Source organism: Misgurnus anguillicaudatus, chromosome 13, assembly GCF_027580225.2.
Source record: "Misgurnus anguillicaudatus chromosome 13, ASM2758022v2, whole genome shotgun sequence".
Classification (NCBI taxonomy): Eukaryota; Metazoa; Chordata; class Actinopteri; order Cypriniformes; family Cobitidae; genus Misgurnus; species Misgurnus anguillicaudatus.
Window position 1 is genome coordinate 3,023,275 of NC_073349.2, and position 24,936 is coordinate 3,048,210.

Genomic DNA, 24,936 nt, shown 5'->3' on the forward strand with positions numbered 1-24,936 from the left:
AGTGTGTGTTTGTTGTGTACAGGTGTCTGCTGGACTTGAGGTCAAACAGGAGGAGGCGCGGACGCAGCAGGAGGTGTTGAGTGAAAGTTCAGCTGCTCCTCTCGCCTCATCATCACTACAAGTGTTTGAATCTGAACTACAGGGTGCTCTCAAAGCCCTCGACCAACAGGACCATACACACACAACTGATGATGACAGGGTACACACACAACTCTCAATTGGATATGCCTACTTTTCTATATCTAATCAAAGCACAGTGGAAACACAAGCCACACCCACTATTGTGATAGTCCATTTCACTCAATGCAGAAGTAAAGTTGAATGCGACTTCTTGTTCACGGGGACTTTATTGACTCTCCAGATAAGTTTTATCCCAATATCAATTGTGTGTATGTGTGTATATTATAGTTGGATGAGGAGAAAGCTCATGTTGAGGAGGTGTTGAGGAGAGGTGAGGAGGTGCTGCTGTCTGTTGCCGATGAGGACAGAAGGATGGAGATCCGCAGGAAACTCACACTGCTACAAACACGCTACAAGGTCTCAATCTATACGACTATACGATTCAGTTGCTGTAACATTGCTATGTTGACTTGTATGTTAAAGGAACTGAATTAGGTTTTCCTCACACTAGCAATGCTTTTCATGTTTTTTGCAAATAGTATCCAGAAAAATGTGATTAAATCTAAAAAAAAAATATTGGAAATAATCTTGACCCCACAAGTCAGTATTTTAGTCGTTTACTATTAGCTTAATGTCAATGATAGGGCTCAGTTGACTTATGTCCTCAGTAGGGATGCACCGAATCCAGGATTCGGTTTCGGATTCGGCCGAATACTGGGCTTTTTGGCGGGGTTCGGGTTCGGCCGAATCCTAGATTTTTTTTCCACCGAACCGAACCCTAGGCTTGCGCTACGCTGGTCGACGTCACGCAGCCGTTGATTACACACATCGGGTGCTGACGTGGAGATGAGCTTTTTCTTTCGGTCAGCTGGACACACCAAAACTTTTAAACACCGCTGAAAACGCCTTGAGGACCCCAAATGCCAGCTGTTTTTCAGCCGAGCGCTTGGTAGCTGTGATGCTTCAGCTGTGAGCCGGTTAGTTGCTGTGGTAATGTCCTGCCCCTCCTCCACTGTAATTGGACGGCCGTGTGAAGACTGACATTGATGAGCGGAGCTTCTCACTCAAAGTTAAATATAGTTTTCAGCGCGGAGCTGCTTGCTTATTGGAAAAACGAGCGTGTCGCAACGCATCGCTTTCATTATGCATAGGCTTATGGTAATTGTCAAAATAGTTTTTCCAACTTGTCATCCTGGCATAATGTACAGTTAAAATTAAATAAAATGAAAAATACACTGCTGTGGACGTTTTTTACTTCATTAATGTGTTTTACTGTGTTAATGGAATAAGGATGCGAGTAGGATTCGGTATTCGGTTTCGGATTCGGCCGAATCTTAAACGGTGGATTCGGGATTCGGCCGAACCTAAAAAATCTGGATTCGGTGCATCCCTAGTCCTCAGTGTTTTTATGTTTGATGCATTTTTGAAAGTGTTTAAATGCATGTAGTTGTGTCACAACCTAAATGACTGCAATGTTTATGGATTTTAGCTATATAAATGGCTCTGTTTTTCTCTCATTCCAACAATGCGCCCTGTTCATATATGATCTCTAAAGCTGGATTTACACTGCAGATCTTGATGACCAATTCTGATTTGTTGACACTATCAGATTTTTTCTTACATTATCTTTTAAAAGTGACTTACCGATATCTGCGTTTACACTAAACACTTGGCAAAACAGTTCAAGGTAGACATACTGACCTGGAACAGATTAAACTACACAGGAAGTAAAATGTTGCGATATGCAATGGACACAGACAAAATGATGACCATGTTTTCCGGACTATAAGTCGCATCAATCAAAAATGCGCCAGGAAGAGGAAAAAACATATATCCCAATGGGCTACACATCGCATTTATAGGGCCTTATAAAATCCGTTTTATTTTTTCCCAAATTCCGTTTTATTTTTTCCCAAATTCCGCTTTCTCCGTTTTAATTTTTGCAAATTCCGTTTTATCCGTTTTAATTTTTGGCAATTATATTTTTTACCCTTTACTTTTATTTTAGTCATAAAAAGAGTGTTCCTTTAATGTTAATGATTAAAATGTAAATGATTTGGGGGGAAAACTGGATAACAGGATTACTAAATGACTATAAAAGATGCATTTACACACGCACATACACACGCACGCGCACACACAACTCAATTCAATGCATTGTTTAGTGTTGTTGCAGGAGGCTGTAACAAGGTGTCAAAGCAGTGGTGCCTTCAGAAGTGCCTTAAACACATCAATCCAGCGGAACGCGATCCATATTTTATACACAATCGCTTGAAATGCATATAACTTTACAAACATACACAGAATAGTTAGTGATCTGACTTAGGACAGCATGAGCACGCAGCTCTTTGCACATGCGAGCGAAAGAGAGACAGAGAGCGGCGCCACGATGCAGATGATTATATTTTAAATGCGAGGGATAGTTAGTTTGCCTCAGCTCGCTTGAAATGCATAAAACTGAACAAATACATTTGTGTTCGCACTTCGGACAGATGCGTGAGCGCGTGCACGTGAGAGAGGTACAGTGAGACAGACGTGGATGAGAGAGTGCATGTATCTTTGCGCTCACCGTGAACAGAGTGTTGACAAAACTTCCAAAATAACAGTTCTCCGGTCATATAAAAGTCATGTGAGACCTGCTCGGAACTAAGTGCTTAGCGTCGAACCAAATATTTTTTTGCTGACGAAAGCAGAGTCGTGGAGAGCCCCTTCGCCATGGTTTCAGTGTTTTGGAGGGGGTCTGAAACAACGGGAGGGGGCGTGTCGCCCAGATTTACTTCCCCCGGTCTGCATTTCCCCCAGACATACGTTCGTCTCCCACACAAAAACATAATTTTATTCAAAATATGTAAAATTCCGCAAAATTCCGCGTTAATACTAGATTCCGTGTTAATTGGCCAATTCCGCGATTCCGTCCGCGATTCCGTGATCGCGAAAATTATAGGGCCCTACATTTATTTAGAAAATTATTTCACAAAATCCAAGCCAAAGAACAGACATTTAATCTGGAAAGGCAAGTTATTCAACTAAACAATAGCACACAGAACAGCAGGCTGAATAGATGTCTGTGCGTTAACTTAATACAAACATTTATTTACATGATACACAATAGCATACTGAACATACCTGGAAGGTTGACTAAATGAACAAAACAAGCCAACGTGCATCAAGTTCGCAGGCTCGTCATTCCACATCACTGAATTCACTGAATTACATAAATACAGGAGCAGCATATAGCGGACTCTCACTGCTGAAGACGGTAATGATGTCTCTTGGTTCATATATTATGTCAAAATTAATTCATACTGACCTACAAGTCACACCTGATTTGCAGGACCAGCCGAACTATGAAAAAAGTGTGACTGATAGTCGGGAAAATAAAAGATTATAGAGCTTTATTTCTGTAACAAGACATAAAACTTCAACATTACTTCATTAAGTGGTGCCATCGCACCAAAGATGCGCTGCTAAGAAGAGTCATGTGATCACGGGCGTGTCCACCTGAGTTGACATCATTTTCAATGACGCACGACACGTCTTGAGATGGGAATATCCGATTTGTCAGCATACATTGTGGGCGTGAATGCATGTATCCGATTCATATCCAATTTATTTTCACATATGAATGAGGCCTGAAACTATGCGCTTTTTTCCTGCTTACACATCCGTGGGTCATATCTGATCTGTGCCACATGAGGGAAAAAATCTAAATTGATTCACTTTAAACAGGCAGTGTAAATGCGGCCGATAAATGCTGTTAAGTGTATGACGAGTCACTGTTTACTCCCTCTCTCTTTCTCTCTCTGTATACAGGAGCTGCATATCATCAGAACTCGGGTAGTTGTTGAAGAAACAATCGACTCGTTGTCTTCTCCACAGAGAGCCGACTCATCCCCCTCTCCACCGCATGAGAGGAGCGTGTCTGTCTCTCCATCTGACTATCTGCTGGACATTAATAAGGTCCTGTTGGCCATGGCCGACATCGAGCTGCTCTTGAACTCTTCAGAGCTGAGCGGAGGACTGTTTGAAGATTTCTCCAGTCAGGAGGACACACTCAGGGTTAGAGAGACACGTCTGCATATTAACATCATGCAGCTTAAACTGTATTAAACTTCTGTAGCACTGTACACAATACTATTGAAAAGTTCAGGGTCACTTGACTGAAATGATTTTTTATGATCTTAAGGTGCATAACTTTTAGAAGGTCCTCTTGACAGAAATGCAATATAATTTTTTGACATTAGCCCTGTCATGTAGAGCGGGTCTTGTCACTATTTTGTCTCAAGGGGGTCGCACACCGGACGCGCAGCTCAGCGCCATTCTAAAAAAATCAAACACATTGTTTTTTATGAGTATACGCACACCGCGCCGCCCAGCTATGACTCAGGAAGTTGCTCAAATCCCTGTTGCGCCACAGACACCACTCACATAGTTTAACATTAAATAACATCATATATGTCCCAAATCATTAACAATGAACATTGACTGCTATCGTATATTTTGCATTTTGAAGTAGATGCTATCTGGCGAATCTCGAGTTATTTAATGTGCACTTCCTGTTTACAATACCTCTGAGTTGTCCAGCGACTCGACGCGGCGCTGAGCTGCGCGTCTGGTGTGCGACCCCCTTTCAGACGATTACATGTTTGTTTTGTGGCGACTACTTTAGCTTCTCTATGCGTTTTGAAAGGAAGGGGGTCTGTGAACTGAGCCATTGGTTGCAATTCACAATCTTACCACTAGATTAACGTATATCGTTTGTTTAACGGATTAACATTTGTACGGTAGTGTATGATCATCTACATTGCACACGGCCAATGTGACAGCAAATCTAAAATAATGTATTTTCTAATATCTTCATCAATTACGATGCTTTCTCTTTGGCCCTTCAGCTTGTTTTTACTATGTGAGGTCATTTATTATGTGTCATCATGAACACATCAGATTGTATAAATCACTTTGTCCGGTTGTCGTTACTGATCATTAAAACGCCTTTGATTGGTTGTGGCATTTATACGTACAATAGACATCTCTGTGACGTGTAGTTCGCATCGATTCCAGTTTACCAGAATAATTTTCTGTTTACGGCGTGATGTTTACCATGTTTTGTCTCTGTTTATAGAGTATAAGGGAGAGTCTGGAGCGTTTGGGTGAACAGGTTCAGGTGATCAATGAGCATCAGCCTGATGTGATTCCAGAAGCTTCCAGACAGGAGATGACACAGATATCAGATGCCCTTACACAGCTGAATTCAGAGTGGGACCGAGTCAACCGTATGTTCGACCAGAGGAAAGGGTCTGTATTTACCCAGAATTCCCTCTGTCTATACCAGTGATCTGCCTGTAGTTCCTATTTATAGATATCCTGTATCCCATTATTACTGGTTGACTGCTAATCTAAACATCCCAACCATATCTGTGGCCCATAGATATTAGGTCATCATTAATCCTAAATACAGAAGAAACAAAGCATTTTTTTCAGCCATTGAGATGATTTGTGATATTATACAATCTGTTTCTTGTCTGCAAAATATCATTTTGTTTTCTTCATGTGAGATATGCCCTAGACATGTTTCTTTGTGATTCACCCCAAAACTCTGGTAGAGTCAAAAGCTTCCCCTATAAAAACGTTTTCACCTTTATCAGGAGTCAGTTAGACATAAGATGAAGTTTTTTATGTGGCACAAATGTACTTGCAGACAGCAGATGTCACAGAAAGAGGTTTGACCCAGTTACTGTGGTACTATACAGACTTTCAGTGGCACAGTTCTCCATTCATTTCCTGTCTGGTGTGTATATACTGGTTAGTCTGGCTGGTGAATCAGTATGGGACTGGTCTTTCTAGTGAAAATAGTCATTGTTTATTGCTATTAAAGGGGACATACCATGCAAATCAAACTTTTTCCATGTTTAAGTGCTATAATTGGGTTCCCAGTGCTTCTATCAATCTAGAAAATGTGAAAAAGATCAAACCAGTAACTTAATTTTGGTAAACCATTCTCTGCAAGCATGTGAAAAAATAGGTAATTGAAATTTGGCTCTCCTGGTGATGTCAAAAGGTGATAATACCACCCCTTAATCTCCACTATCCAACCACGCCACTGACATAAAATGCAGAGATCGTCTCATTTGCATTTTAAAGGACACATCCAAAACGGCAGATTTTTTGCTCACACCTACAAAGTGACAATTTTAACTTGCTGTAATAAATTATCTATATGGTATTTTGAGCTAAAACTACACATATGTATTCTGGGGATACCATAGATTTATTTGACATCTTAAAAAAGTCTTGTGAAATGGCCCCTTTAAACATCAGGTTGTGTTCTGCAGTCTAGATCTTGATGTGTTTAAAGGGTTTTAACACCTGCCAATACATCAAGTGCTTTATTGAGTATACTACATTGAGCGTGAGCCTGGAAGTGTGTGCTTGACTCATACTCACTACGAACATGTAAATCCTTTATTGATGGACATCATGTTAAGTCTGTAAAATCAGACTGAGTGGGGACAACTTTACCGGGTTAAGACCGGAGTATCAGTAATCAGTTTTATACGTATACGCAAAGATTACGTATGCACAGTCTAACGCACAGCGTTAAAAAATATAGTTTATTTGACTCGTATGTGTATAAAGATTTTCGACCATAGACTGTAAATGGACGATGCAGTGTGAAATGACACAGAAATGGAAAACTGATAGTTACAGTAGTTATATCTTCAATCTTCCCTCGAAGCTTCGACAGTCCGCTCACAGAAGCTATCAATCACAAATGTCAATCATAATGACACCCCTGTTTTCATAGCATCAAATTACTAGCTAAAATGAAACTTATCACAAAAATTGTACATATATCAGCGTGATAACAACTACCTTAAAGGACCAAAACCATCTTTCGGGAAAATTTAATTAGAAGTGTAATTAATTTTTTCTAGTCCCATTTGTTGCATGGAGAGGGGGTTTATGACTTGTACTGCAGCCAGCCACCAGGGGGCGATTCACTTTTCACAGCAGCTTCACTTTTCAAGACGTATGAGGCACACCCGTGTTCGACACATGCGCATTGCGACAAAAAAATGCAATTCATCTCTCGAGACTCAAATATAAGATCTGTTTACACACACACACAGAGCTACTGAACTGAACTGCTCTGCGAAACAGCCAATCAGAGCAGAGCTCAACATTATTATTCATGACCCTTTTAAATAAGGTAATAATAGACCATTTCATTATAAAGGCAAATCCTAGAGTTGTAAATGGACATAATTAACTGCATCTGGATCATTTTTGCACTTAATAAATAAAGCCACAAACCTTCTATGTAGATATCAGACAACACTTTAACAGATTATTACAATGCATTTTTTGGAACCTTTAAATTAATGACATGACCATAAACAGCTTAAAATGATCACCCAGATCTGTTCTGATCAGTTATATAAATCTGATTCAGTAATGTGTTAATGTGTCACTTATATTCTGATGTTTGTGTGTTTCCAGATGTTTTGATCAAGCTGTAGAGGAGTGGCGACAGTTTCACTGTGAGATGAATGACCTTTCACAGTGGTTGAGTGATACTGAACAGATCCTGGCCGATGGAGAACTGGATGTACAGCGCGCCCGTGCACAACAACAGGTCAGATAAGAAATAGGATGAGAGGTCACAGAGAGATCTTTACTGACCTTTATCTAATATCTGATGTTCAGGGGGATTGCTGTGGTTTAGCTGTTAAAGTTTTGTGATAGTAACTCGAACCCAGTGGAAGTGATTCATGTGATTGTAGGGGTGATGCTGATACGGTGTGTGCGTCTCAAATAGGACTCTATACTGTGAACAGAAAATGAAAATCGAAAAAGCAACAGGTTTATACAGTGTGGTAGTGCCTCAGTAATTTCACGCCCGACGCTAAAATGTCAGGCTGCAAAAAGAGTCACAATGTTTATACTCGAAGTCTTAAAGGGATAGTTCACCCAAAAATGAGAACTCATCATTTACTCTACCTCATGTTGTTGTAAACCTGTATGATTTTTTATTTCTGATGAACACAAAAGATGATATTTTGATAAATGATGGTTGGTACATAGCTGGGGGTAACCAATGACTTCCATAGTAGGAAATCAAATATTCAACGATTAAAACAATTCCGGTTCTTTGAAAATATTGAGGGCTGTGCATCGATGCATCGCGTTCCTCATTAAAAATATCTGTCTGAAATCGATTCTGAATCGCAAGGCTCCGTCCGATTCTGTGTTTCGTGCACAGCTTGTGCGTGTACTACAGCTCTGTGATCAGTAGGAAGTCCTTATCAATCTAAAATCACTATGAATTTGAGTCGTTTATAATGTGCATTTAAAAAAAGCACAATCATTCAAAATATTTTTATTATCATGAAAATGCTAATTTGAAGAACAGCGATATAAACATGCCTCTAGATATTTCCTGGAATGGCATTTGTAATGTTACTTCTTCTGTGGCACAAAGGGAGTTTCTACACGAGAGCGCCCTCTGGCTTTTGGATGTGGCGGCATTAAACCGTAATTCATTCAAATTCATTCATTGAGAAAACGTGCATTCGTATGATTAATTTTCACAGCCCTAAGTGAGATCGTTCTTGAATTGGACATCGCTATTGGGTTTAAAGCATTCAGCGCATTAACTCACCACGGCTTATAATATTAAGGATACGATTAATATTGCATTTAAAGTGGTCATTTTTTAAATTATTTCCTCACAAAAATCTAACTTTTAATTTAAAGACTAGACAAAAGAGAGGCTTTTTTAAGAAATTAGATAAAAGCAAAATCGAAGGACCCTATTTTAACGATCTAAGCGCATTGTCTAAGCGCACGGTCTAAACGGACATGTCCGAATCCACTTTTGCTAATTTAGGACGGGGAAATGTTTTTTGCGCCAGGCGCACGGCCTAAAAGGGTTGTTCCTATTCTCGTAATGAGTTATGGGTGTGTTTTGGGCGTAATGTGCAATAAACCAATGAGAGTCTCAGCTCTTATCCCCTTTAAAAGCCAGTTGCGCCTGGTGCCATGCCTAATCCCCATTTAGACAGTGTAATTTGTAAACTGAAAAACTAAGCGGAGGAAGAAGACCACCAGTTTAAGATTAATGCTAAAAAAATTATTTGTATTGACATTATTATTATTTTTTTAATTAAAACCTTTAAAAGCCTTTTTCTTTCTGTTATAGAAGTAAAAATAGCAGGCTTTTAATTGCTGTAAATGTATTAATATCCTACATATTCATTGTAATCTCATAAAATAATTTGCAAATATGCAAGAAAAGGTTTGTACTTTAAAAATACAAACAAGAGATAAAGAATTTACAAACGTGCGGAGAGCCGAAGCGGTTTAGCACTCGGACAGCGGCAGGAGTTTTTTAAAAGCATTACTTAAAATGTTTCTCATCTCACCTTATCCACATGTACAGAGTCATCATACAATAAATAAATACATGGGGAAGCATTTATAAAAAACATTTAAAAACAGTTGCATTTGTTTAAAGCAAAGCATTTATTTACTTAACAGGCTACAGGTGAAGCAGCTCTTTATGCCTTCTAACATCTCATAATTGGTTTTCATTTATGTCCAGGAGACGCAATAGTAATCTTTTACATTTCAATCCTTTAATCTTTCATATTTAGAAGTGTTTTTGCACTGCTGCGCATTCATGTATGTGATCAGCAAACACGCGTTGTCGTCCCGTTTATAGGCGCATATTACTAACGCGCTCTTTAAATAACAACAAACATATTGCGCCATTGACTTTAGACTTTAGAGCAGGTTTTTGTTGGTCAATGACGTAGTCTATTTTAGTTGCCTCAAAATAGCAATGCGCCAACAATGCCGCTGAACACACCTCGTTTTCAGACCAGAACGCCCATAAATTGGGTGCAAATGCATTTGCTATTTAAACAACGTGGCGCTAAACGTGAAAATAATAATTGTGCAGGGTTGAAACATTTTGCGTCTCGCATTGCGCTGCATTGCGCCCGGTGTATGATAGAGCCCTAAATCTTTTTGCGTAACCCCTTGAAACTTTTCCCATACCCGCGGTTGGGAATCACTGTCCTAAAGCCGACAGATCACAGTCAGATGTCTTTCATATGTCCTGGTGACAGGTGTGATTTTCTCAGGATTTCGATCTGTCAGGTTTCAGGTCCTTTAGTGGTGCTTTCAATTCCGAAATAATCTCACGCGTACATCAGCTTAAACAGAGATCAGAGGTTTTATCCGACAGCTAATCATTACATTGAGTATAACATCAAATGAGGGATTATTTCTAACATCTGAGTAAAGTGAGAACGATAATGGATTGCAGTAATGATCTCGGCTTGTTTGATAAAATGCACAAAGACGCCTTTTCTCCTTCATTGAACTGTTCATACTTCAAACTCGAATGACGAATGTGTTTATCAGACTCATGGTTAAGTCTCTTTGAAAGCTCTTGAGAGGTGTGTGTTTGTGTTTAATTGCCTTCAGATGTTAAGGGGTGTGTCTAATCTCTTTGTAAGTGCTGAAAGAGGATGAGATGAATGTAAAATTGTTCTCAAATACAAATTAAGGTCGATCTCATTTGCTGCACTCATTTGCATGTGAATGGAAGTCAGGACTCACTGTCAGTTAGTATGTTAGACATACGCATGGTTCAACTGTCCATTAACCCCTCTGTATGTGTGTGTGTGTGTGTGTGTGTGTGTGTGTGTGTGTGCGTGTAGGATCTAGAGGAGGGTTTGGCGTCTCATCAGTCTGTTATGGCGACGTTGAGTCGGTCCGGTCAGCACATCATCGGCCAGTTATCCTCACCTGACAGTGTGCTACTTCAGGAAAAACTGGACGCTTTGAGACATCGCTGGATACAGGTCCAGAGACAAGTGTCAGACCGCCAGCGCAGGTTACCGTGACGACATCATCCGCCTCTCCTTCTTTACTCATAGATCCACATGTAGAAGAAACTTTTGCAATAGTTTTTATGGTGTGTGATGTTGTTTTGTTTGTGTAGATTGACGGGTGAAGATCCAGCGGTGATGGAGGTCATTCAGAGGACCGACGGTCTGGCTCAGTGGTTGGATCAGGCCGAGGTTGCCGTGGCGACATTGCCCGTGTCCGCCACTGATAAGAGCCTTAAAGAGCTCAAGGTTCGACATGCATGTCACAGCGCTCTCTGTTAAGTGTTGGGGAAGAGTCTTTTAAGAAATTTGCTAAAATAAACGAGTTGTCAACACTACTTGAAAGAGAGAGAGATAAAGAAAGATTGAAAGAGAGATTTTAAGGGAACCTTAATTGATTATTGTCTTAGCTTTGTTCCTCAGCTTATTGCCTGGCTGCTCAATGAAGTCTAACATTTTGTTGACATGCTACTAGTTAAAAACATAGCTTGTTAGTGGAAAAGCAGCATTATTTAAAAAGCGCTGATCTTCGTGTCACACTAGTGAAGTGTTTATTTAAAAAGCTAGTTGTAAAGTAAACACACGTGTCTGTGCCTGAAACACACATCACACACATGATCTGTTTGTGTCTCTCTCAAGGCCCTAACAGAAGAGATGGATACACAGAATGAGACGTTATCCTGGCTGAATAAGAGCGGATCTCAGATCTTGTCAAACTCAAATCTTAATCCTCACGACAGAGACATTCATATGAATAAACTACGACAGATAAACATCAGCTGGAGTCAAGTATGACTGTCTGTCTCTCTGCCGGACTGTCTGTCTGTCTGATAACTTATACATTCTGCCTACTTCTTCTCTCTCTTTCGCTCTCTCTTTTTCTCTGTCTGTATGGCTGTCTATCCATCCATCTGTTTGTCTGTCTGTCTTTCTTTCTATTGATGTATCCTTTTGTCTGTCTATCTATCTTTTTGTCTGTCTATCTATCTATTGATGTATCATTTTGTTTGTCTGTCTGTCTGTCTGTCTGTCTGTCTATCTTTCTATTTAGGTATCTTTTTATCTGTCTGTCTGTCTATCTTTTTCTCTGTCTGTCTGTTTTTCTATTGATGTATCATTTGTTTGTCTGTCTGTCTGTCTGTCTGTCTTTCTATTGATGTATAATTTTGTTTGTCTGTCTGTCTGTCTATCCATCTGTTTGTTTGTTTGTTTATCTGTCTGTCTGTCTTTCTATTGATGTATAATTTTGTTTGTCTGTCTGTCTGTCTATCCATCTGTTTGTTTGTTTATCTGTCTGTCTGTCTTTCTATTGATGTATAATTTTGTTTGTCTGTCTGTCTATCCATCTATTTGTTTGTCTGTCTTTCTATTGATGTATCATTTTGTTTGTCTGTCTGTCTGTCTATCCATCTGTTTGTTTGTTTATCTGTCTGTCTGTCTTTCTATTGATGTATAATTTTGTTTGTCTGTCTGTCTATCCATCTATTTGTTTGTTTGTCTGTCTTTCTATCTTTTTGTCTGTCTGTCTTTCTATTGATGTATCATTTTGTTTGTTTGTCTGTCTGTCTGTCTATCTATCCATCCATCTGTCTATCTGTCTGTCTGTCTGTCTTTCTATTGATGTATCCTTTTGTTTGTCTATCTTTCTATCCATCGGTTTGTTTGTTTGTCTGTCTGTCTGTCTATCTATCTATTCGTCTGTTTGTCTGTCTGTCTATCTATCTATATTTTTGTCTGTCTGTCTGTCTATCTTTTTGTCTGTCTGTCTGTCTGTCTATTTATATTTTTGTCTGTCTGTCTTTCTATTTTTTTGTCTGTCTGTCTGTCTTTTTGTCTGTCTGTCTGTCTTTTTGTCTGTCTGTCTGTCTGTCTGTCTGCCTGTCTGTCTATTTTTTTCTGCCTGTCTTTTTGTCTGTCTGTCTGTCTGTCTACTCTTTGTCTGTCTGCCTATCTTTTTGTCTGTCTGTCTGTCTGTCTGTCTTTCTATTGATGTATAATTTTGTTTGTCTGTCTGTCTATTCATCTGTTGGTTTGTTTTCCTGTCTCTCTATCTATATTTTTGTCTGTCTGTCTGTCTGTCTGTCTGTCTGTCTGTCTGTCTGTCTGTCTTTCTATTGATGTATAATTTTGTTTGTCTGTCTGTCTATTCATCTGTTGGTTTGTTTTTCTGTATGTCTGTCTGTCTGTCTGTCTGTCTGTCTATCAAACTGTTTGATGTTTATCTGTCCCTCTGTCTTTATATCTTTTTCTCTGTCTATTTGTCTGTTTGTCTGTTTATCTTTTTCTCTGTCTGTCAGTCGGTCTGTTTATCTTTTTGTCTGTCTGTCTGTCTTTCTATTGATGTATAATTTTGTTTGTCTATCCATCTGTTTGTTTGTTTGTTTGTTTGTCTGTCTGTCTGCCTGTTTGTTTGTTGGTCTGTCTATAAAACTGTTTGATGTTTATCTGTCCCTCTGTCTTTATATCTTTCTCTCTGTCTGTCAGTCTGTTTATCTTGTTTTTCTATTCATATATACATTTCTTTGACTGTCTGTTTATTCATATGTTTGTTCTTTCTGTCTGTCTGACTCTCTATCTATCTATGTTTGTCTATCTATTTATCTGTCTGCACACAAGATCCACACACATTACAAAATGAAAACAGACTTCAGTAAACATTAAGCATTATTTACTGAAAATCTCCCCAGAAACATTTTAAACAGACAAAGTCTAGGCTGTAGATTTAGGGTCTGACACATTTCTTCATCAGTCAGGATCGTGGGCACGGTTAGTGGCCAATGCCAACAATTTTTACAATAGGCAATAAATCATCGTGACAGATGTATCACTTCAGCCTTTATGAGAAAGTCATTATGATAACTTGTGAAAGTGTTGAAGTGTATGAATGTGTTTTGTCTGTGAAGGTGAGCGGTGTATTGCTTGATAAAGTCCGGGAGGTGGAGGGTCGTCTGCAGACACACAAACAGGTCCAGGACGAGAGCAGACTGATGTCATATGGGCTGTTTCAGGAACGCATAAGCAGACTTACTGACTGGATTTACATCAGCAGCCAATCACTGAGTGACGTCTCACCCACCGAGAGACAGGTCAGGCTAACTTATACGAGCTTTATGAATTTATATTGAACATTCATTTAATGATAACATACTCAGGCGGATGGTGGTATTTACTGTCAAGCTCTACATTACATTTCCCCACACAAATCTGTCATTTGAATGAACAAATAAGTCTTTCTTTACTAAAATGTTAAAGACACCATTGTCATTGAGCCTGTTTACACTTGGTTTTCGTTGATCGGATCACAAGTTGACGAGAAAGACACATCATGTTTATACCTGGTATTTAAATCCATCTCTTTTGTTCCCTTTCGACCGCTTCTGTCTTGAATACTTTGAGGGGGTGGTCTGAGAGAGACGGTGGGCTAGTCTCTCTGCTGTCATTTAAACGCGAGCGGGAGTAATGACCAGTTTATATGGACGCAAACTAATATTATAGAGTCCACTGCTTTTGTAGTAAGTAAACATGCTGCACAGTGTTTTGTACATGTATATGTTAAAGCTTTCTCTAATATTTCAGCGCAGTTGATGAAAAAAGATCGCGCAAATGAAACTGCGGAGATCAGCTGCTTTAGTTTTATCAATGAAAGGCTAAAAATAGCGCTGTGCACTGTGTGTTCGAACACGAAGTCAGAAAAGACGTAAAACATTGTGTTCAGTACCTCAGATTAGATAAATGGGTGGAGAGAAGGTGGTCGCGTGTAGCTGTTCAAACACATTATTCAACCGCATGTGCGTTTACACTACAAAAGCAATCCGATCGAAAGGGGTTTTGACTTCCTCTGAATGTGGTTGAAAGTGGTCGAAAGTGGACGAGCTCAGAAGTTTTGAACACCGTTTACACTTGGCATTAACGTCATCCACTTGTGATCTGATCGACAAAAACGCATGTTAATGCCAAGTGTAAACAGCTTCATTGTCATCAAAGATCTTTAAATCTTGCCGACTTCTTGCATCATAAAAAACAGTCATACTTTAGTTTTTTGTGACCATTGGAAAAACTTCATTTGTAAAGTTTAGTTCTAAAAGCTTAATTTAGTTTTCATGGCCACTCTTACTATTAAACTGGTCTGTTTTGTTGATGTATCTGTACCTGTTATAGTACCTTTAAGACTTCTGTATGTGTAGTAGACTTTATTTCTCAGACATAATTCTTTGTGAGATCTGACAGACTTGTATGTGTCTGTGTTTTGTGTGTGTATTTGTGTTTGTCTGTGTGTAGGTTCTGGAAATGTCCATGCGAGAGCAGAAGCGAGAGTTGGAGGACTTGTTGTCTTACTCTATTGAGCTCCAGAGAAAACAGCTGCTTTCACAGCAGGATAAGGTTTCAGTTACTTAACAACTTGCCATTAACTAATTCATATTAGCTAAATTGTATTCAAGACTCCCAAAGAATAAAAATTACCCTATCATTTTCTCATCCTTGATGTATATGATTATCTTCTTCAATGGGAGTTATATTAGAAAATGTCCTGACTGTTCCAAGCTTTATAATGGTAGTAAATGGTGCTTCTGATTTAAAGCCCACAAGTGCATTTAAGTAATCCACACAGCTCCAGGGGTTAATAAAAGCCTTCTGATGTCACTCAATGTGATTTCATAAGAAAAATATCCTTATTTAAAACTATACAAACAAAAATCCAGTAACGACCGACATGCGTTTACAAGAGAGGACATAGTGTAAGAGACGTAGTGAATTGAAATGTTAATGCTGCATTAGCAGAAAATATTGGGCATATTCACTTTATTTCTTTTAACTACTAAATCTGACCTGTGTGGAAGGTGTACACAGATATATTATTATTGTTTGTGTGTGTTTAGGGCAAAATTGAACAGTTGGCTTCCGACTGGAAAGCTCTGGACATCAGATTGAAGGAGACGCCGCAGCAGCCTTTGTCACCGTGGACTCAACAGGTCACCCAACAACACTTCACAGGTGGGTACAGTACAGACACGTATACACACCTCCTCTCACTGTCTGAAGATGGTTAACACACTGTTGCGTTGTATCCGTCTCACAGCGCCGCCTGTGGTACACATGGTCAGTCTGATGAGCGAGGAGCGTCGCCACAGTCCAGAGCTGATGGCTCCGACCGATCTCAACCAGACCGCCACAGAGCTGGCAGACTGGCTTCTTCTCATCCAACAGATGCTCAAATCCAACATCGTCACAGTGGGAGACAAAGATGAGATCCTCACCACCATCAGCCGTCTGCAGGTCAGGAGGACAGCATAATGTGTCTTTATTTCTAGTTAAATGGGACTTGATACAGGCAGGTTTGGGCCATTTGGGTGTCTAATGTTACTAGGTGTAATGATGCTAATGCAATGTCCTGTGAATGACACACATTTAGAAAGGCTCAGTTGAAATGCGTTCAGGTGTTGAGATGATTTGATGGTTATTGAAGAGATTTCAAGACTAATGAGTCACTGTTGATTAATACAAGTTGAAATTGCCCCCGACAGTCTCTGTGTATGCAATAATTCACAGCTGCACAATGCCACTGACATACTTAAATTCCTCTATGAAGCATTTCAATTTAATGCCTATCAAAGGACCTCTTTACCTTACTATTGTTCACTATTGTGAATCATACGCACGGTCCAGGCAATAGTGGTATTACAGAAAGAATTAAAATTATTATTATAATTAATATTTATTGAAAACAAAAGTCTGTTATTGTTGAAATATTACAGTGCCGTATTTGAAGAGAAGGTAAAGTCCTTGGGACATGGTGCCGCTTTATTGCCTAGACGCAAACTGCCTTCATGAGCAATGCCGAAGTCCACCCGTCTCCAAAGATTTCCTGAGAAAAATGTTTGATACATAAAAACACTTTTGATGGCCAACCAACCGCTCACAGCAAAATTTCGTCTAGCCCTGACAGTATCGCAGGGGAAACCCATGTGTTTACACTTATTTTCCACTTTTGATAAATATTCAACTAACAATAACTTTGCAACTACATGTCAACTAACACTCATTCATTTGCAACTATATACTAATCCTATGTAAGGGTTAGGGTTGGTGGAATAAGTTGACATGTACAGTAATTGCAAAGATACTTACAGTATAGTCAGTAAAATGTCTGCTAGGGAGCCATCACAATAAAGTGTTAGTAGATATTAAGCAGACAGTCTAATGATACTTTAATGATTGGTTGTTGATAAGTAGTTGCCCGTTCTGGTCCTTCATTCTGATTGGTTGAAACGCGTTCTAAGCCGTGATAAAATACCCCGGTAACCCCACGGTTCAGACCGCCATACATAAATATCACTGCGCCACTGTTGCTACATACGGATTTATGAAAATAAACACCACAGTCTTTAATCATATTTTATATTTTTCTACCAGTTTACCATACATACAATCTTACACTATGTAAACAAACACTTGCAATGCCTCTCTCAACTACTATGTGATCATGTGACAGTGTGAAGTGTCAGTCAAAGGAACGCACCATGTGCTGTCATAAATAATTATATGAAACACAGTCTTATGAATAATTATGTGACACTGACACGTCATCAACGTACTGTAGTAGGGGAGAACCGGGGCAAAAGTAATGTAACAAAGTGATTTTCTCAGGGCTCTGACTACATTTGTATTTCAAACTATGACAGCATCTTAAGCACGCAACACTTGACAGAGCTGACAAATATACGCACAACTGGCGCAACGTCATAGAATGTCTCTGAACAGGTTCACGCCCACTTTTGGGGGAAATCAGACTAGACCTTCCATTGGCTTCCATTCAAAATAGCGGAACAAAGCAACCTTCGTACACAGCCGGCAGGCGTAAATATCTTATGAAATCACTCAGATTAAACATGTTGAGTAATTATCTGTCCACCCTGCCTGCCGTGGAGCGCGGAAGGTGCATTAGCATATTTAATTTGGTCAATACAAAAACATGTCCCTCTCACTCTCCCAGCATCAAATTTGTGTAACAACGCTCCCTATTGGCCAGAGGTGTCTTACCCGGACATTTACTCGTACCTCATCGAGTCAACAGGGAAGCAAGTGAATGATTTTACTTCGTATTTGAAAGTTACTTCGTATTTATATATTATGTCTTTATATTTAGAGTAATGAGTGCACTTTTCCGTCCAGTCATACAACTAACTGGCTTAGCGATATTTCCAGCAATCACTGGATGGCGTTGTTACACAAGTTTGACGCTGTGGGAATGAAAGGGACATGTTTTTGTGTTGGCCAAATCAAATGTGTTAATGTATCTTTCGCGCTCTATGGCAGGCAGGATGGACAGACAAACACTCAACATGTTCAATCCGAGTGATTTCATAAGTTATTTACGCCTGCCGGCTGTGTGGAGACGTTGCTTTGTTCCACTATTTTGAATGGAAGCCAATGGAAGGTCTGCTTTTTTATCCCCCAAAAAGGGGCGGTGACGAAATTTACAGTCAAGTTCCCGGATGTCCCGGTAGTCCGTATTGCGGTATTTCATCATCATTTCCCACATGTAGGTCCAGAAAGCTGTTTTCAAGCATAATTTTTTTTTTCTAATAAACCGTTGTGTTTTTATGTGTTCAATCTACAGGTTATTTAGTGCTGTAACACATCCTGAAGTTTGACTTCTCTGAGTTTTTCCAAAATAAAAGTAAATCGGGTTTAAATGTGAGGAGTTCCTGAAGGGGTTAAAAGTCACACTTGTTACTTTTGTCCTGCTGCTAATACTGTTGCATTATGTTGAAAATGTATATTATTCTAATTTGATTTAATTTAATTTTATACTGTAGTGTTCAAACTGTTGAAAAAATGTTTTATTCTCAACAATTCAAGTTTGTAGTGTCAGGTTGCTTTTGAAACATTTGATGAAGCTGAAATTTGAAATTAAAATGTAATTTAATTATTTTTTGCAAGTACAGACGTGTTATACAGCATTTTTAGTCGTTTCCGCATTTTACATGTAAACGTGGATCGTTTAGACAAAGTTGTCGTGTACACATGACATTTTTCACAAGCGCAAAAAAAATATTTTTTGTTTTTAGTACGATCTGTGTTGTGTGAAGTTGGCCTCTAAAGAGAGAAAGCTGGTTTGTAATGGCTATATTACAGATTGATATCATTGTTGATTATTTGTCTGCAGGTGACTAAAGGTGATTTAGAGCAGAGACATTCTCAGCTGGAGGACATCATCACGCTCGCTCAGAACATCAAAAACAAAACATCTAACCTGGACGTGAGAACCTCCATCTCAGAGAAACGTGAGCACATTCATCATAGTTTCACTCTTTGTTATCTGTGTGTACACTGCATGATTTTGATGTTATTTTATAATTGTTGCTTTTTGAGAGTTTACATTATCATCCCAGAGAGATTAAGGTTAAATCCATGACAATACATTATTTAAATATTGCATATATTTGAAACTTTATAAACTATAATAACTAGCTTCCGGTAATGACGCCATCTTGGACTCAAACGTTTCATGAAAGTCACTGTGCAACAAACACTCACTTTGCTTAAACTCTCTCGTGAATTTTATATATCTGATGTATTAAACAAATTGTCGTGTTTAAGAGTGTCTTTATAGAGTCGGGTGCCGGGGTTACAGTAATTTGCACTGTAAGCTTAGTCCTGTGAATAATTATAGTATCTGACAGTTTTTAGAGGGTATTTTGTAAATGGTAAACAGCATGTCATGAGGCGGGGGAACGGTTATAATGAAGGAGGTCGCGTACAGCATCTGTCCTCAGTGATACTGACATTCATTCATCTTTATCCATCTGCGCATCCAGTGGAGAAAGTTCGCAGCCAATGGGACGGCACACAGAACGGCGTGGAGGCGCGGCTTCAGCAGCTGGATCGCATGATCGGTCACAGCGACCAATGGGACGAGCAGAGACGACAGGTGAAGGCTCTGATCGGTCAAAACGAGATGCGTTTGCATAACCTGCTGCAGCCGAGCCGAGAGCCGCTCACCGTACAGATCATTGACAACAAGGTGAGAGCTCGAACCTTTGACCTATATGAGCTCGTCATTCATCTCTGATTCTGAAAGAATTATTGCAACATGTTTTAAGGTGCATTAGGGTGCATTACATGTTTTAGGTCTCACACAACCACAGGATTCAACCCACTTTAGATTCTGATATACATACTTATACTGATGTTGTACTGTAGCTTTAATCTTTATGACTTGATCTAAAGCCCTTTACCCCTGAAATGAACTTTCTTTAGTTGGTCAAGAGGATTGGTTGTCTTATTTCTGACTTCATCACTGACTGTAACAGTGTTTCTGCATGTTAAAAATCTCAAAAAGTTTGCATGCTTTTCCATTTAATAATCTTGAGTTTTGGCTAAAACCTCTTTGAAATGTGGTCTGGAAAACAGCATTTCCATCACAAATTAACTAGCTAGGTAAGTGTTTGTAGAATGGTTTACTCTGTTTGAGTTTTACATACACTACTGAATCTTACCTGTGGGGGGTGCTAGAGTCATGATTTCATTTGGTTACCGTTTGCATACTTATTTGTCTGAGGTGTTGTACGGTGAGGAGATGTTGCTATATTTGCTTTAGGATCATATGCTGTTCTTGCAAAAGATGTTTGGCTTGTCGTTCTTGAAGATGTTTTTCAAACTCACAGTAGTGTTAAACACTTAGTCCTGACTGTTTTAACAGCAGACAGCGTTTATTAAATAATCAAGACTTTGTCCTCTGAAGGGTCTCTTTGTGGATTCTTATCATTAAACTTCTGTTTTGTACCACAGCTTTGTTTATTGACGTGTTTTTTGTTTCTCAGGCGTTCCTGCAGGAGCTCGGTCGTGGACAAGAGAGCGTGACTTCATTCAACGAGTTGTCCAATCAGCTGCTGCGGGAATATGCCTCTGATGACACACGAAGGGTCAAAGAAGTCATGGACAAATTCAACAATTCCTGGAACGGCATCAATAACAGGTCTGTATGTATGCAGTGACACGCTCGTATATGCACACGCATGAATTCACATAGAGTCTGAACAAATTGTATTATCAACATAAAAGTTTTAGTATGATTTGAGCTCCAATAAGTGTCTGTTATGTGCTTTTGTTACAAAAAATTTCACAAATGTTTTACATCATTCAAATCCCATCTCTTAGCTCCCAACCTTTGAAACATCATAGCCTTAAGCTGTGTACACACCAAATGCAAACCATTGCGTTCTTTGCTCTACATTACTCGCGAGATTTAACGTCGTGTCATGTGAATTTTTCGCTTGAGTTGAATATTTTAGTAACGCATGTTTCAATCGCAGCACCTAATTCACGTCTATTGGTGTCTTTGCAACTGACTTTGTATGTAATCTACTCGTGCAAATCATTGAATTCGCGTTTGGTGTGTACGCCTCATGCAGACTTTAATAAATGCTTCACCCAAAACAAATGTTTTGCTCTTGTCTTGACACTTACAAAATCACAAAATGTAATACCTGCAGCGGTCATACATGATATAGTAAAGCCGTTTATTTACCCCTGTGTCTATTTGTTTGTGGTTATCAGGGCGTCGGACCGCCAGGCGGCTTTGGATTCGGACCTAAAGACTCTGCAGGTGTCTCTTCGAGAGCTGGAGTCTTTTCTTAAATGGCTACAGGAGGCGGAGACTACAGTTAACGTGTTATCTGACGCTGCCCAGAGGGAGGGGCTCTCGCAGGACTCCGCCCACATCAAAGAACTGAAAGGTCAACTCGGGGTAAGAGTTTAGTAATCATACTTTATGGTGTTGTTGGTCTTATTTAGTGAGTGTGTGGATGATTGTTTTTGGAACTAGTGTGACTATAAAGTATAAAGATTGGTCCACTTGAAGCTTCATCTTGCCAGGAGCTGTGCCCGCTCCGCAGCAGTACTGGTCTGTGTTTTTACTAACACTTTCACAGAAATGTATTCAGGCCATGTTTCATAAATGACTGAAATGTGTGTGAATGATATTCAATTTTCTCTCTGGCTTTCCTCATAAGTGATCAATGTTATAGATCAGATCTGTTGAGCGTCTCTTTATATCTTTCTTACTCTTTGATGTCTTTTGCCAGAGACTGTGAGATTTAGCTGTCACAGTTTAAGCTTTTTATCTGCTGTCCCATCTAAAGACAGCTGTGCTTAAGAAATCTGTCTCTTGTAAGATGTAAGATTCATCCTGGAAATCTGGACTCGAATCACTCTTAATGCATAATGTACATTTCAGTATCATTTGTATCAGTTTTGATCTATTAAACCGATCGTTCTGGGTCAAAAATCATACTGAAAGAAATTTGGCATTACGAGTGCCTAAAACCCCTTATATATTGTGTTAAAATCATCATGCCTTTCATCATGCAGTATATTTCTGTACTTATGCACATTTTTGATACCAACTAGTAGCTGCGTTCCCATTAAATGTCGACAAAAAACTATTGCGAAATAATGTCCTACAGCGTGTTAAAAAGCTGAACACTAAAGCAGTAGTTAAAGCTGCAATCTGTAACTTTATCCTCTCTATCACCATCTCTGTTTGAAACCTAAAATTGCATTTTGCGTCTTGTAGAGTTCTTTTCTTAACTTAGATTTAGATGTTGGCTGTTTCATTTAAAGCCACACTTATGGCGATCCGTGTTTGTTTAAGTTGACTTATGTTTGAATTGAATATGGTAACATAAAGATTTTATCAATTAAAGGGGCCATGCCACAAGACTTTTTTAAGATGTCAAATAAATCTTTGGTGTCCCCAGAGCACATATGTGAAGTTTTAGCTCAAAATACCATAAAGATAATTTATTATAGCATGTTAAAATTGCCACTTTGTAGGTGTGTGCAAAAATGTGCCGTTTTGGGTGTGTCCTTTAAAATGCAAATGAGCTGATGAAATTCAAACACTGATCACAATGATGGTGGTTTGTTGCATTTAAAACTCAATTGTGCTTTTCTCTGCACTAAATAGCAGTGCTGTGGTTGGATAGTGCAGATTAAGGGGCGGTATCATTATAATAAGAGCTCCTTATGACATCATAAGGAGAGCCAAATTTCAACAACCTATTTTTTCATGTGCTTGTAGAGAATGGTTTACCAAAACTAAGTTACCGGGTTGATCTTTTTCACATTTTCAAGGCTGATAGAAGCACTGGGGACCCAATCATAGCACTTAAACATGGAAAAATTCAGATTTTCATGCCATGGCCCCTTTAATGAAGAATAAAGTTGTTAGGGAATCATTTTGCAGATTATTAAACCAGATCCTGGATAAGTTCATTTGAGTCTGTTGAATTTCTATAGACTAGCAGCATACAATTGACATGCTTATATGTTAAAACAACACTATTTAAACAGTATTAAGACACAAGAGCAAAACTGGCAATATATTAAAGATTTAATTTGCCACAACAGTAACAGGTGTACTACTGCTATTTCAAGGTTAATTCCAATTGAAAATGAAGTGTCATTGATGTGGATGTCACAGTTTTCACTTCAAGCGCTCTGAACTCCCGACCGAGTGAGTACACCATACTGATGCTCATTTTACAAAGCAATCTGCTAAATTGATATTCTGAGTATCATTAACACAGTCTTTCACTGTAGTAAAATCACTTTATTCAGCAGATTTTCGTCTTTCTTCATTTAACATCTTTGACTACAAAGAAAGAATTCACATGCTGTTTTATCAGCATTCATGTTTCTCAAGTGCACATTTAACTCCACATATCTTACATGCAGCGCTCTGTAAATGTCAAAGTCAGTGACGATGACTGACATGTTATGATCTCAGTTGTTTTGTTCAGACATGAATAAAAGTGTTATTGAAGCCTTTATGATGTCACACTCGCTTTGTGAACGGCTTCTCGCATCAAGAACCTCTTTATTTTCACAGCAATACAGTTCAAGCGTTTTGCTGTAGTCTATAAAGAATAAATTGTCATCAAGACATCACACATTTTTTTCAGTTCATGTTAGAATAAGATGAATTTTGTGTTAAGTTACCGTAGTTTTTTTTCTATCATGAGCATGATGTTTGCTTTTGTTTAGAATGAACACTTGTTTCCCATCATTCTTTGACATAAGAGTGGGCGATATGACCAAAATCTTATATCATTATCATGTTATTAAATGAATCATGTGTCTTGGTAGAATTTTCTTTTAATAAGGTTTTTATGTTATTATATGTTATCATAGAATCTTCATAATTCTTATTACCAATATCAATATCACAAAAAAAATTTAGACAAGCATAAGAAAGAAGACAAAAAACAAACAAAACTCAAGCTCATTGAAGATAACAGTCAGTGATGAAAAAATGATGATAATTAGTGCTTTGCAAAGATTAATCGTGATTAATCGCATACAAATTAAAAGTGTTTTTGTTTTTTTGCATAATATATGAGTGTGTGCTGTGTGTAATTATTATGTATATATAAATACATGCACATTCATGTCTGTATTTAAGAAACATTTACATGTGTGTGTGTATATATATTTATTTATTTATATTTGTATATATTCTATATGATATATAAATTTGAAAAAAAAAAATATATATATAAAATTCTGAAATGAATATATGTATGTGCGTGTGGTTAAAAATACATAATGATTACACACAGTACACACACACACATTATGCAAAAAAAAAAAAATAATTTGTATGCAATTAATCTTTGCCCAGCACTATATATAGTCACCATGAAAACGGAAGTAACAATTCTTGGATTATTTTCCCCGTGGTGACATATATCCGAGTGAAGAGGCTTTTGAAATGAATAAAGGTAGGGCGGGACTTGAATTTGTCCATCGTGAAAAGATTTTTACTGTTTTAAGTTGTGTCATGTTGCTATTTGCTAATCGTTGCCAACTTTTCCTGGACCCTGCCCACCTGCCATACCATATGACCGGA

At 38.6% G+C, this 24,936-nt stretch overlaps 1 protein-coding gene across 5 annotated transcripts in view; it reads left to right on the forward strand.

The window, feature by feature from the left end:
• Positions 1-24,936, forward strand: part of utrn (utrophin) — a 274,929-nt gene that overhangs the window by 110,779 nt on the left and 139,214 nt on the right. For all 5 annotated transcript variants that reach the window (XM_073874808.1, XM_073874812.1, XM_073874811.1 and 2 more), the window contains 16 exons: positions 23-199; positions 409-537; positions 3,934-4,179; positions 5,243-5,415; positions 7,621-7,756; positions 10,851-11,026; positions 11,135-11,270; positions 11,661-11,810; positions 13,925-14,107; positions 15,300-15,401; positions 15,899-16,013; positions 16,099-16,295; positions 19,189-19,306; positions 19,841-20,046; positions 20,846-21,000; positions 21,582-21,771. In XM_073874808.1, the coding sequence (XP_073730909.1) occupies positions 23-199; positions 409-537; positions 3,934-4,179; positions 5,243-5,415; positions 7,621-7,756; positions 10,851-11,026; positions 11,135-11,270; positions 11,661-11,810; positions 13,925-14,107; positions 15,300-15,401; positions 15,899-16,013; positions 16,099-16,295; positions 19,189-19,306; positions 19,841-20,046; positions 20,846-21,000; positions 21,582-21,771 (2,589 nt within the window). The remainder of the gene's footprint in view (positions 1-22; positions 200-408; positions 538-3,933; positions 4,180-5,242; positions 5,416-7,620; positions 7,757-10,850; positions 11,027-11,134; positions 11,271-11,660; positions 11,811-13,924; positions 14,108-15,299; positions 15,402-15,898; positions 16,014-16,098; positions 16,296-19,188; positions 19,307-19,840; positions 20,047-20,845; positions 21,001-21,581; positions 21,772-24,936) is intronic.